This window comes from Oncorhynchus tshawytscha, linkage group LG22, assembly GCF_018296145.1.
Source record: "Oncorhynchus tshawytscha isolate Ot180627B linkage group LG22, Otsh_v2.0, whole genome shotgun sequence".
In the NCBI taxonomy this organism is placed as follows: domain Eukaryota; kingdom Metazoa; phylum Chordata; class Actinopteri; order Salmoniformes; family Salmonidae; genus Oncorhynchus; species Oncorhynchus tshawytscha.
Window position 1 is genome coordinate 29,286,466 of NC_056450.1, and position 13,685 is coordinate 29,300,150.

The following is a 13,685-nucleotide window of genomic DNA, read 5'->3' on the forward strand; positions in this document are numbered from 1 at the left end:
GTAAAATAGTGTGCCAAATGTTATTTGGCAGTATGTTCAATGCTTATTTCAAATACCGTTTTCAAATACCTGGGTTAAATGCATGGGAGTGTATTTGAGTCAGTGTAAATTCGTTTTTCATATACTTTCCAAGTGTATTTTCAAATATATTAAAATATTAAACTACTTTTCAAATAAAATATATCTGAATACTTACTTTGAAAGTATGTGAAAGCAATTGAGCTATTTGACATATTATTTGAACCCAGGTCTGATTACCAGGACATGTCTCAATATGATGTCCCTGGTTAATTAATGGATACAAAATTATACATAATCAAGATTTCTTATATTATGCACATAGAAATTATATTTGTACAGTGCAAGTGAAGAGATTATTCAACCCAGAGAGATTTGCAATGCAAGATGGAATGTATATCTAATGTAGAGTAAATAAAAGAGAACTGTGGCGAGGAGGAAGCGATACAGTAACTCCTGTAGCAGTTCTCATTGCAGGCTCTATACTGACACATAGCTGTATCACTGTATCACGCCATGGCTGACGATACAGCACGTGAGAGACCCTCATCTTGCTAATGCGACGTCCTATCTCTGCCTTATCCGGCTCACGTCTCTCTCTCTTCCTGTTCATCTCTCTCTCTCTCTCTCTCTCTCTCTCTCTCTCTCTCTCACTTTCTCTAATTCTCTCTCGCTTTCCTTGTCCTTGTCCTCTCTCCTCTCAACCTCTATAGCATGGCACAGAAAGAGAAACTCCAATGTCTGAAGGATTTCCACAAAGACACGCTGAAGCCTTCGCCAGGGAAGAGCCCGGGCACGCGGCCGGAGGACGAGGCAGAGGGCAAGCCCATCCAGAGGGAGAAGTGGGCCAGCAAGCTAGACTTTATCTTGTCCGTGGCCGGAGGCTTTGTTGGTTTAGGGAACGTGTGGCGCTTCCCGTACCTCTGCTATAAGAATGGTGGAGGTAGGCATTCAAATGAACATGGGCCCTTTCTCCATACAGACAGGTCTTAAAGTTGGGGATCACTCAAGTTTGATAATAGTTTTCAGGAACCTATAAAAAAAACTCAAGTCGGAGACTGCAATTACAGGATTTTGATTTGTTTGTGAAATGTCTGTGGGTGAGCACATACTGTAGACCCTGACATTTGTAGGCTAACTGTCTGTTCCCTTTCCCTCTCTCTCTCTTCCTCTCCTCCACCCAGGTGCGTTTCTCATCCCCTACACCATCTTCCTGTTTGGTGGAGGCCTGCCGGTGTTCTTCCTGGAGGTGGCTCTGGGCCAGTATACCTCTGAGGGAGGCATCACCTGCTGGGAAAAACTCTGCCCCATCTTCACTGGTGAGTCACTACACTGCTTCCCATTATCCTAATACCATTCTCCCCTATTGCCATTAAGGCCGGTCGTCATCCGGGAAAGTAGGCAGGGAAAGGAGGTTGTGTAAGCCTTCTTGGACATGTACTGTAGGTGGTAACGTCAGCGACTGACAGAGGGATTAGCGAAGAGCCTAAACACAGTTTCCATTAGCGTTACTCAGGCGAGGCGCCAAACCTGCTTTGTGGCTGCTTAGTGCCTTGTCACATTGCAGAAAAAAATCCCTACTGAAAATAATGATGTTACCAGACCTTGATCTAGCCTCGATGTTATTCACGTCCTGCTTTAAAATGTTAAAATAAACGTATTCCAGTGACAACTACTGCAGTAGTTCTGTTTTTCTGACTGCTCTTACGAAACTCCCTAGCAGCGTCCAACAGCACTGATTGTGCTGTTGGTCTGTGGGTTGCTAGACTCAGTACACAGACATTGAGTTCTGCTGAGGTCTCCCTCCCTGTGTTCTGATGGGTAATTGGACCATAGTTACTTCACATATGGATGTGCTTCAGCCAACTTTCTCTGACTGTGTTTTTGACATGCATAAGGATTTAGCTAAAGCACACAGTGCTGCTGATCTACGAACAGGTTAGTTGTGGATTGCCTCATTTGCATTGGAGCCTAGAGTGGACATAATCAAACACCAAACATTGAACACTCTAAAAGGCGCTGCATGGTCAATCCGATGTCTTCATTGGCCGTGCAGCATTTACGGTGATACTGCCTCTGCAGAAGTCAGGGCATTCATACTTCTTGCGCTTCGCGGAGAAGAGCTGTTGTGAAGGAAGTAGTCAAGGAAGTGAGTTTGTGTTTATACAGGACCTCCCGCCCCCACCTACCGTCAACCAATCATGTCAATGAGGAGGTATACAGAGTTATACGGAGCCCCCAGTATTGTTACAACATTTGGGAGGCACACGGCGATGTAGTACGGAGCTCAATTTGGCCTCTGCTTGCCTCTGGAGGCTCCACAATTGCCACACCCTCCGCAATTGCACACCCTCCATACGGAGCCTTCGACCACATCGGATCAAGCATAAATTGGCTTTTAGACTGGCCTATTTTTTTGTAATGGTGGCAGCTATGTACATACATGCACACGCACATGTATTTTCAGCCTTGGTTGTGTAAAGTAGTGCTGAGTTCTGTGTTACCATGGCAACAGAGAAGGTTAGAGCGAGTTGCCTAGCAATGGGATCTGCCCCAAAATGATAAATATCTCATGCAGTGGATCAGCAAAGAAACACATTTTTTTTCATGAAATGATGGACGGTGTAGATCTTGGCAGCAGGGGGCCACCTGTTTTGTTTCTCAGCACCACGGATATGTTATCGGATATTACTGTGGCATGATGTCGTTATTACCATCCTGGCGTCATGGTTTGGCAATGTAACGTATCTCCTTATCAGTGTCCTGCAATAGGTTTACACTGTGATATGCTACTGGCAGACCAGTTCTAACATGTAGACCAGTAGGTAGAGAAACAGTTCCCAGCCATAAACTGCTATTCCATGAAGCCAGGAGCGGCAGGTAAAAACAGACAGCTGAAGACTGGGCGTGCAGCCAATCGTCAGCATCTGTTGATGAGCTTGAATAATCAAGGAGTGCTGAGGCAGCTGCCTAATTGACTGACGGGTTGTGTGAACTGGCACACACATGCACGTGTGCATGCACGCACACACACACTCACTTGCGCACACACACATACACTCACACGTCCGCACACACACGCGCATGCGCACGCACACGTTTGCTTACCCACATATAGACTAGAGAGTGACAGATGCCCACAGGTGGCCTATAGGCCGGCTGCCATTGTCCCTCTTAGTGTTTTATCACACCGTCAGAAGGCCTGCCCTGCCTCACCCACCACACACACAACCCTGACTGGCGGAGGTAACGCCACTTTACAAATAGATCAGAGGAGTGGAAGTCTACAGGGGATTTCTGCGACTAAAGTCATTATTACCAGAGTTAGTACACTCAAGCCAGGGAAACATCCTCTCTTTGAAATAGGAGTGTGGAGTTGTGAACATCCGAGTCAGTGGATTGGTTTCTAATGATTTTATAGACATAAATGCAGTCAAATGGCACTAGGTCAGTGCTGTTCACTAAAGTGCTTCAGCTCCAATGTTGGCTTTACTTAGTTTAGTGTGCAAGAGGATTCAGTGACACATATTGAAGCCCCTATGGCACTGTTCTGCTACAATAAATGCATTGAAGGGTTTGATTCCAATATACGATAAACGGCAATTGAAATGAATGGTCCTTTTTTCTGTGTATCAATTATGGTTGTTATCATACTTTCAAAACATTTGCTTTAGAATATATATTTTTTTGCATTACAAAATATCCGACACTCTTGTTTCATACGAAAACGTGTTATATCCAGAGCCGTGTTTAGAGAGCAGGGACATTGGTGTTTCTGCATTATGATGTATTTACATGACACTACAACATTTTATTCCATGTTAGCACGCCATTAACATTACGCAAGGAATTGTGAAGAAAAAAAATGCTATGTAGCCTAACTGAATGTCTAGAATTATTTTTAAAAATGCAAAAAGTTAGCCCAACTCTCTAAATATATGGCTCTGGCTAAATCCACTGTCCAGATGTGCTGAACCTTCCAAACTGTTTTTACTGCTGAACAATCATTATCATTATATTTGTCTGTTCAGTCGTAAGTTATTATATGATACTATTATATGTACATTATTATGAAGTGTATATAATCAAACTCAAAATCTTCCCTTGATTTATCCTCACGAAACAAACCTGTAAAAACCCTATAAAATTGTTCCAAAAGTTGCTTAAATGTCCAAAAAGAAAACGTACTTTCCATACATTGTTCACTCTCTGGATACAATAAATTGGATATGAGATAGGGTATTTGCGTAATATAGTTTAAACAAATTAATTATTTTAATATGTGTTTATTTATGTATCGATACTTTATTACATGTGGAGGGCGGCAGGTAGCCTGCCGGTTTAGAGCTTTTGGTTAGTAACCAAATGGTTGCTGGATCAAATCCCTGAGCTGACAAGGTAAAAATCTGTCATTCTTCCCCTGAGCAAGGTAGTTAACCCACTGTTCCCCTGGTGCTGATGATGTGGATGCTGATTAAGGCAGCCACCTCTCTGATTCAGAGAGGTTGGGTTAAATGCAGAAGATGCATTCAGTTGTACAACTGACTAGGTATCCTCTTTTCCCTAATTGTTTAAACCCCCATTTTCATGGTGATTTCATCATGGCTGTGACTTATTCAAAGAACACTAGTTCTCTGTTTACTCCCAAGCTTCTGCACTGGTTTACTGATATAACAAAGAATCAATCCAGTATTGGTTTTAATGAATCATTTCTCTTCTCTGTAGGTATTGGCTATGCCTCTATCGTGATCGTCTCTCTCCTGAACATCTACTACATAGTGATTCTAGCCTGGGGACTCTACTACCTATTCCAGTGCTTTCAACCGGAGCTGCCCTGGGCCAAATGCAATCAGCCGTGGAACACAGACCGGTGTGTGGAGGACACAATCCGCAAGAACAAGACCTTGATGCTGGCTGCCAATATCACCAACTTCACCTCCCCCGTCACTGAGTTCTGGGAGTGAGTACTCACTGTCTGACAGCTGGGTTGACTCTGTACTGACAGACAAACACAAACACTTGCACACACACACACGCACACACACACACACACACACACACACACACACACACACACACACACACACACACACACACACACACACACACACACACACACACACACACACACACACACACACACACACACACACACACACACACACACACACACACACACACACACACACACACACACACACACACACACACACACACACCTTTCATGCATACACACACACGTGAACACAGACAGGTTTACAATGCCAAAAACAAACTCAAATATAAGCAGTGCAGATACTGTGCCTCTTCCTTGTTTGCTGTAAACTTATATTTGAATGGGCAACATTTCCAAGAAATCCCCCCTCTATCATGAGGTTCATTCTATCTTTAAATTGGATAATTTCACTGTACTATATTTGGATTAATTTTTTAAATCCTCTTCAATCAGTGTAGATGAAGGGGAGGAAACAGGTTAAGCCTTGAGACTATTGAGCCATGGATTGTGTATATGTGCCATTCAGAGGGTGAATGGGCAAGACAAAATATTTAAGTGCCTTTGAACGGAGTATGGTAGTCTCACCGGTTTGTGTCAAGAACTGCAACGTGGCTGGGTTTTAATTCTCAACAGTTTCCTGTGTGTATCAATAATAGTCCACCACCCAAAGGACATTCAGCCAACTTGACACAACTATGGGAAGCATTGGCGTCAACATGGGCCAGCATCCTTGTGGAACACTTTTCGTCACCTTGTACACTCCATGCCTCGACGTATTGAGGCTGTTCCACAGAAATCGAACACATAGAATGAAAATAACATTCTGTCATATTCTTTTAAAATTGTCTCACGGCACAGTTCATTCAGGTCCAAGGTGAGCTAGAGCAGAGGAGGGTTGGTGAAAACTAGACATCGCAGACACACTATTACCGTCACATCATGTGGATGTTTGCTTTTCGCTGCTGTGATGTAACCTCTGTTGGCATAAAACCTTGGAATGGACCCACATGAATTATGACATGTCACACTTGCCCTACTTTTTAAAATGTTTTTATAGAGTGGAAAATGTACTGTACTGTATCGTTCAGGGGTCTACATAAGCCTACAGTTCTGTCCCATCAGAACAGTCAATAACCTGGATGCTGTCTGCCCCCTCTCTGCTAAGACGCAATGTGCTGAGCATCTCCTCTGGAATTGATGACATCGGGCCACTGAAGTGGGACCTAGCCCTGTGTCTCCTGGCAGTGTGGATTGTCTGCTTCTTCTGCATTTGGAAGGGAGTCAAGTCCACTGGGAAGGTGAGTAGTAGCACGATGTGGTTGTTATCAGGCTTGTTTGTGGTCTCTTAAAAAGTGTTTGCAGATGTCGGATCTTAATTTGATCAACCCTGTTGCAGGACAACTTTATCACGAAAAATGTATCAACCCCTACAAAAATGTCCATTAATTATAATCCACATAATATTTCACATTTCCTGTTGCTGCAGAATTATTTTCCTGGTGCAAACTGGCTCAAGTTAGTATCCTACATGTGTATGTATACACCCAAAAAAGGGAATGACTTAATATGTATTGTCTGCTCCCTAAGGGCATTAACCTGGGTGCTAGGTGTTTTCTGTTGTAGCCAACTTGTCTCTGTCACTAACAAAGCAGTAACGGTCTGTTGATGATTGCAGAAACAGGCAGGTTGGTTTGTTTGATTAAGGACCGTGAGTTACTGTACTGTACATTAGGTTTTGGCCAGACTCAATGCTGACAGTGTGTTAGTGTGCAGTACAGTACAGCAGATCCTCTCAGAGCTCTGTCTGTCTGTCAATGGAGCGGGACAGTCACTGGGCTGTGTCCAACACTGATTACTGAACCACTTAAAGGACCACTGTGGCTTGTTGGGATACCGATCAACTGTCTATTTGGCGAACTATTACGGAAATACCTAATTTGTGGTTTCAGCTCTGTACAGAACACAGAATGAGCCACTTCCATTATGGTAAACAGTTGCATATCCAGCATTAAATCAAATCAAAGTGTATAGGTCACATACAAATGGTTAGCAGATGTTAATGCGAGTGTAGCGAAATGCTTGTGCCTCTAGTTCCAACAGTGCAGTAATATCTAACAAGTAATATCTAACAATTCCCAACAACTACTTACTGCACACAAATCTAACAAGTAATCTAACAATTTCCCAACAACTACCTAATACACACAAATCTAAAGTAAATGAGAATCTGTACATATAAATATATGGATGAGCGATGGCCAAGCGGCATAGGCAAGGTGCAAAATGGTATAACATACAGTCTTGCCTATGCCGTTCGGCCATCGCTCATCCATATATTTATATGTACATATTTTCATTCACCCCTTTAGATTTGTGTGTATTAGGTAGTTGGTGGTGAATTGTTAGATTACTTGTTAGATTTGTGTGTAGTAGGTAGTTGTTGGGAATTGTTAGATATTACTTGTTAGATATTACTGCACTGTTGGAACTAGAGGCACAAGCATTTCGCTACACTCGCATTAACATCTGCTAACCATTTGTATGTGACCAATACAATTTGATTTGATTTAATGCTGGATATGCAATTGTAAACCTTATTAAAGTGGCATTATTTAAAGTGGAATTGTTTAAAGTGACTAGTGATCCATTTATTAAAGTGTCTAGTGATTGGGTCTGAATGTAGGCAGCAGCCTCTCTGAGTTAGGGATTGCTGTTTAACAGTCTGATGGCCTTGAGATTGAAGCTGTTTTCAGTCTCTCAGTCCCAGCTTTGATGCACCTGTACTGACCTCGCCTTCTGGATGGTAGCGGTGTAAACAGGCAGTGGCTCAGGTGGTTGTTGTCCTTGATGATCTTTTTGGCCTTCCTGTGACATCGGGTGCTGTAGTGTTCATGGATGCGTTGTGCAGTCCGCACCCCCCTCTGGAGAGCCGTGCGGTTGAGGGCGGTGCAGTTGCCATACCAGGCTGTGATATAGCCCAACAGGATAATCTCGATTGTGCATCTGTAAAAGTTTATCAGGTTTTTGGGTGACGAGCCACATTTCTTCAGCCTCCTGAGGTTGAGAAGGCGCTGTTGTGCCTTCTTCACCTCACTGTCTGTGTGGGTGGACCATTGCAGTTTGTCTGTGATGTGTACTCAGAGGAACTTAAAACTTTCCACCTTCTCCACTGCTGTCCCTTCGATGTGCATAGGAGGGTGCTCCCTCTGCTGTTTCCTGAAGTCCATGATCTCCTTTGTTTTGTTGACGTTGAGTTAGAGGTTGTTTTTCTGACACCACACTCAGAGTGCCCTCACCTCCTCTGTGTAGGCTGTCTTGTCGTTGTTCGTAATCAAGCCCACTACTGTTGTGTCGTCTGCAAACTTGATGATTGAGTTGGAGGTGTGCATGGCCACGTAGTTATGGGTGAACAGGGAGTACAGGAGGGGCCTGAGCAAGCACCCTTGTGGGGCCCCAGTGTTGAGGGTCAGCGAAGTGGAGATGTTGTTTCCTACCTTCACTACCTGGGGGCGGCCCATTAGAAAGTCCAGGACCCAATTGCACAGGGCGGTGTTGAGACCCAGGGCCTCCAGCTTGATGAGCTTGGAGGGTAGTATGGTGTTGAATGCTGAGCTGTAGTCAATGATTAACATTCTTACATAGGTATTCCTCTTGTCCAGATGGGATAGGGAACTGTGCAGTGTGATGGAGATTGTATTGTCTGTGGACCTGTTGGGGTGGTATGCAAACTGAAGTGGGTCTAGGGTGACCATTAAGGTGGAGGTGATATGATCCTTGATTAGTCTCTCAAAGCACTTCATGATGACAGAAGTGAGTGCTACAGGACGGTAGTAATTTAGTTCAGTTATCTTTGCCTTCTTGGGTACAGGAACAATGGTGGACATCTTGAAGCATGTGTGGACAGCAGACTGGGATAGGGAGCCATTGAATATGTCCATAAACACACCAGCCAGCTGGTCTGCACATGCTCTGAGGACGCAGCTAGCGATGCCGCCTGGGCCAGCAGCCTTGTGAGGGTTAGGAGAAGGAGGGTGGGGGCGCAGTCCTTGTTAGCGGGCCGCGACCGTGTCACTGTATTATCCTCAAAGCGGGCAAAGGTGTTTAGTTTGTCTGGAAGCATGCCGTCGGTGTCCACGACGTGGCTGGTTTTCTTTTTGTAGTCCGTGATTTCCTGTAGACCCTGCCACATACGTCTCGTGTCTGCGCCGTTGAATTGCGACTCCACTTTGTCCCTATACCTGCATTTCGCTCTTTTGATTGCCTTGCAGAGGGAATAACTACACTGCTTATATTTAGCCATATTCCCAGACCTCTTTCAATGGTTAAATGAGGTGTTCAGCACTTTCAGTTTTGTGCAAATGCTGCCATCCATGCACGGTGTCTGGTTATGGTAGGTTTTAATAGTCACAGTGGGTACAACATCTCCAATGCACTTCTTTCTAAACTCACTCACCGAGCCAGCATGTAGACCGATGTTGTTTTCTGAGGCTGACCGGAGCGTGGATTCCGATTGGTCAGACCAGCGTTGAATGGTTCTAGTCACTGGTACATCTTGATTGATTTGCCGAAGGGAGGGCGGGGGAGGGCTTTGTATCAGTGGTAGCAGTGGTCGAGTGTATTACCTCCGCGTGTGTATTACCTCCGCGTGTAGTGAAATCAATATGCTGATAGAATTTAGGCAGCCTTGTTCTCAAATTTGCTTTGTTAAAATCCCTAGCTACAATAAATGCAATCTCAGGATATATGGTTTCCAGTTTACATAGAGTCTAGTGAAGTTCCTTGAGGGCCGTCTTGGTGTCTGCTTGAGGGGGAATGTATACAGCTGTGACGATAACTGATGACAATTCTCTTGGGAGGTAATATGGCCGGCATTTGATTGTAAGGAATTCTAGGTTGGGTGAGCAGAAGGACTTGAGTTCCTGTATGCCTTTATGGTTACACCATGAGTTGTTAGTCATGAAGCATACACCCCCGCCCTTCCGCTTCCCAGAGATGTGTTTATCTCTGTCGGCGGGATGCATGGAGAGGCACGGTGGCTGAACCGATTCCTACAAAATATCCAGAGAGAGCCATGTTTCTGTGAAACAGAGAATGTTACAATCTTTGATGTCTTTCTGGAAGGCAACACTTGCTTGAATTTCATCTACCTTGTTGTCAAGAGACTGGACATTGGCGAATAGTATACTTGGGAGTGGTGGGCGATGTGCACGTCTACGGAGCCTGACCAGGAGGTCGCTCCGTCTGCCCCTTCTGTGGCGCTGTTGTTTTGGGTCGGCTTCTGGGGTTAGACCCATTGTCCTGAGTGGTGGTCCAAATAGAGGATCCTCTTCGGGAAAGTCGTATTCCTGGTCGTAATGTTGGTAAGTTGATGTCGCTCTTACATTCAATAGTTCTTCCCGGCTATATGTAATAAGACTTAAGATTTCCTGGGGTAACAATGTAAGAAATAATACATAAAAAAACTAAATACTGGGTTGTTTCATAAGGACTCGAAGCGAGGCAACCATCTCTGTCTGCGCCATCTTGAATTGTTCATTACCATATCTTAACAAGGGAGTGGCTTAAATCTACACTGTAAAAGGCTGCCATTATTACCATGTAATACATATTCTTATCCCCACGCACCTAGAGCAAACACAGAGCTCTACAGGTCACCAGGTTATGTTATGGAGGCCACTACTTATAAGACGGCAGCTGTTACTTCAATTAAAAGGGTATTGTAAAGTATATATCCATGCACTCACTCCAGCTTCCCACCCAAACTGAAAACACCTCACACAATGCCATCCACAACAGTCAACTATCTTTGTGCAGTTGTGTCCTTCTGTATATTCCATGCTCCCTTTCCTATTTGTTTAAACCAATTTATTTCCTAGCAAAAAACATTCCATTCTGTAAAATGGCCAACTGCGCCACCTTTTATATTTTGAAACCTTGGCCTCAGTTGATGGGCTATCTCTGGAGCCCTAAGGAATTAACCATTGACACAGGATCAGATATTTCTTCATCCTTTTCCCGTTACTTCCGGCGGCGACAGAGATGGCCGCCTCGCTTCGCGTTCCTAGGAAACTATGCAGTGTTTTGTTTTTTTACGTGTTATTTCTTACATTAGTACCCCAGGTCATCTTAGGTTTCATTACATAAAGTCGAGAAGAACTACTGAATATAAGATCAGCGTCAACTCACCATCAGTACGACCAAGAATATGTTTTTCGCGACGCGGATCCTGTGTTCTGCCTTTCAAACAGGACAACGGAATGGTTCCCATGCAGCGACCCAAAAAAACGACTCCGAAAAAGAGGGAAACGAGGCGGTCTTCTGGTCAGACTCCGGAGATGGGCACATCGTGCACCACTCCCTAGCATACTTCTCGCCAATGTCCAGTCTCTTGACAACAAGGTTGATGAAATCCGAGCAAGGGTAGCATTCCAGAGGGACATCAGAGACTGTAACGTTCTTTGCTTCACGGAAACATGGCTCACTGGAGAGACGCTATCGGAGGCGGTGCAGCCAGCGGGTTTCTCCACGCATCGCGCCGACAGAAACAAACATCTTTCTGGTAAGAAGAGGGGCGGGGGCGTATGCCTTATGGCTAACTAGACATGGTGTGATGAAAGAAACATACAGGAACTCAAATCCTTCTGTTCACCTGATTTAGAATTCCTCACAATCAAATGTAGACCGCATTATCTACCAAGAGAATTCTCTTAGATTATAATCACAGCCGTATATATCCCCCCCCAAGCAGACACATCGATGGCTCTGAACGAACTTTATTTGACTCTTTGCAAACTGGAATCCATTTATCCGGAGGCTGCATTCATTGTAGCTGGGGATTTTAACAAGGCTAATCTGAAAACAAGACTCCCTAAATTTTATCAGCATATCAATTGCGCAACCAGGGGTGGAAAAACCTTGGATCATTGTTACTCTAACTTCCGCGATGCATATAAGGCCCTGCCCCGCCCTCCTTTCGGAAAAGCTGACCACGACTCCATTTTGTTGATCCCTGCCTACAGACAGAAACTAAAACAAGAAGCTCCCACGCTGAGGTCTGTCCAACGTTGGTCCGACCAAGCTGACTCCACACTCCAAGACTGCTTCCATCACGTGGACTGGGAGATGTTTCGTATTGCGTCAGATAACAACATTGATGAATACGCTGATTCGGTGTGCGAGTTCATTAGAACGTGCGTTGAAGATGTCGTTCCCATAGCAACGATTAAAACATTCCCTAACCAGAAACCGTGGATTGATGGCAGCATTCGTGTGAAACTGAAAGCGCGAACCACTGCTTTTAATCAGGGCAAGGTGACTGGTAACATGACCGAATACAAACAGTGCAGCTATTCCCTCCGCAAGTCTATCAAACAAGCTAAGCGTCAGTACAGAGACAAAGTAGAATCTCAATTCAACGGCTCAGACAAAAGAGGTATGTGGCAGGGTCTACAGTCAATCACGGACTACAAGAAGAAATCCAGCCCAGTCACGGACCAGGATGTCTTGCTCCCAGGCAGACTAAATAACTTTTTTGCCCGCTTTGAGGACAATACAGTGCCACTGACACGGCCTGCAACGAAAACATGCGGACTCTCCTTCACTGAAGCCGAGGTGAGTAAGACATTTAAACGTGTTAACCCTTGCAAGGCTGCAGGCCCAGACGGCATCCCCAGCCGCGCCCTCAGAGCATGCGCAGACCAGCTGGCCGGTGTGTTTACGGACATATTCAATCAATCCCTATACCAGTCTGCTGTTCCCACATGCTTCAAGAGGGCCACCATTGTTCCTGTTCCCAAGAAAGCTAAGGTAACTGAGCTAAACGACTACCACTCACTTCCGTCATCATGAAGTGCTTTGAGAGACTAGTCAAGGACCATATCACCTCCACCCTACCTGACACCCTAGACCCACTCCAATTTGCTTACCGCCCAAATAGGTCCACAGACGATGCAATCTCAACCACACTGCACACTGCCCTAACCCATCTGGACAAGAGGAATACCTATGTGAGAATGCTGTTCATCGACTACAGCTCGGCATTCAACACCATAGTACCCTCCAAGCTCGTCATCAAGCTCGAGACCCTGGGTCTCGACCCCGCCCTGTGCAACTGGGTACTGGACTTCCTGACGGGCCGCCCCCAGGTGGTGAGGGTAGGCAACAACATCTCCACCCCGCTGATCCTCAACACTGGGGCCCCACAAGGGTGCGTTCTGAGCCCTCTCCTGTACTCCCTGTTCACCCACGACTGTGTGGCCACGCACGCCTCCAACTCAATCATCAAGTTTGCGGACGACACAACAGTGGTAGGCTTGATTACCAACAACGACGAGATGGCCTACAGGGAGGAGGTGAGGGCCCTCGGAGTGTGGTGTCAGGAAAATAACCTCACACTCAACGTCAACAAAACTAAGGAGATGATTGTGGACTTCAGGAAACAGCAGAGGGAACACCCCCCTATTCACATCGATGGAACAGTAGTGGAGAGGGTAGCAAGTTTTAAGTTCCTCGGCATACACATCACAGACAAACTGAATTGGTCCACTCACACAGACAGCATCGTGAAGAAGGCGCAGCAGCGCCTCTTCAACCTCAGGAGGCTGAAGAAATTCGGCTTGTCACCAAAAGCATTCACAAACTTCTACAGATGCACAATCGAGTGCATCCTGGC

General features: G+C 45.2%; 1 protein-coding gene across 3 annotated transcripts in view; it reads left to right on the plus strand.

Annotated features, from left to right (window-relative positions):
• Positions 1-13,685, plus strand: part of slc6a6a (solute carrier family 6 member 6a) — a 38,908-nt gene that overhangs the window by 10,181 nt on the left and 15,042 nt on the right. For all 3 annotated transcript variants that reach the window (XM_024385047.2, XM_024385048.2, XM_024385046.2), the window contains exons 2-5: positions 732-961; positions 1,203-1,337; positions 4,744-4,978; positions 6,180-6,312. In XM_024385047.2, the coding sequence (XP_024240815.1) occupies positions 733-961; positions 1,203-1,337; positions 4,744-4,978; positions 6,180-6,312 (732 nt within the window). In that variant the 5' untranslated portion in view covers position 732. The remainder of the gene's footprint in view (positions 1-731; positions 962-1,202; positions 1,338-4,743; positions 4,979-6,179; positions 6,313-13,685) is intronic.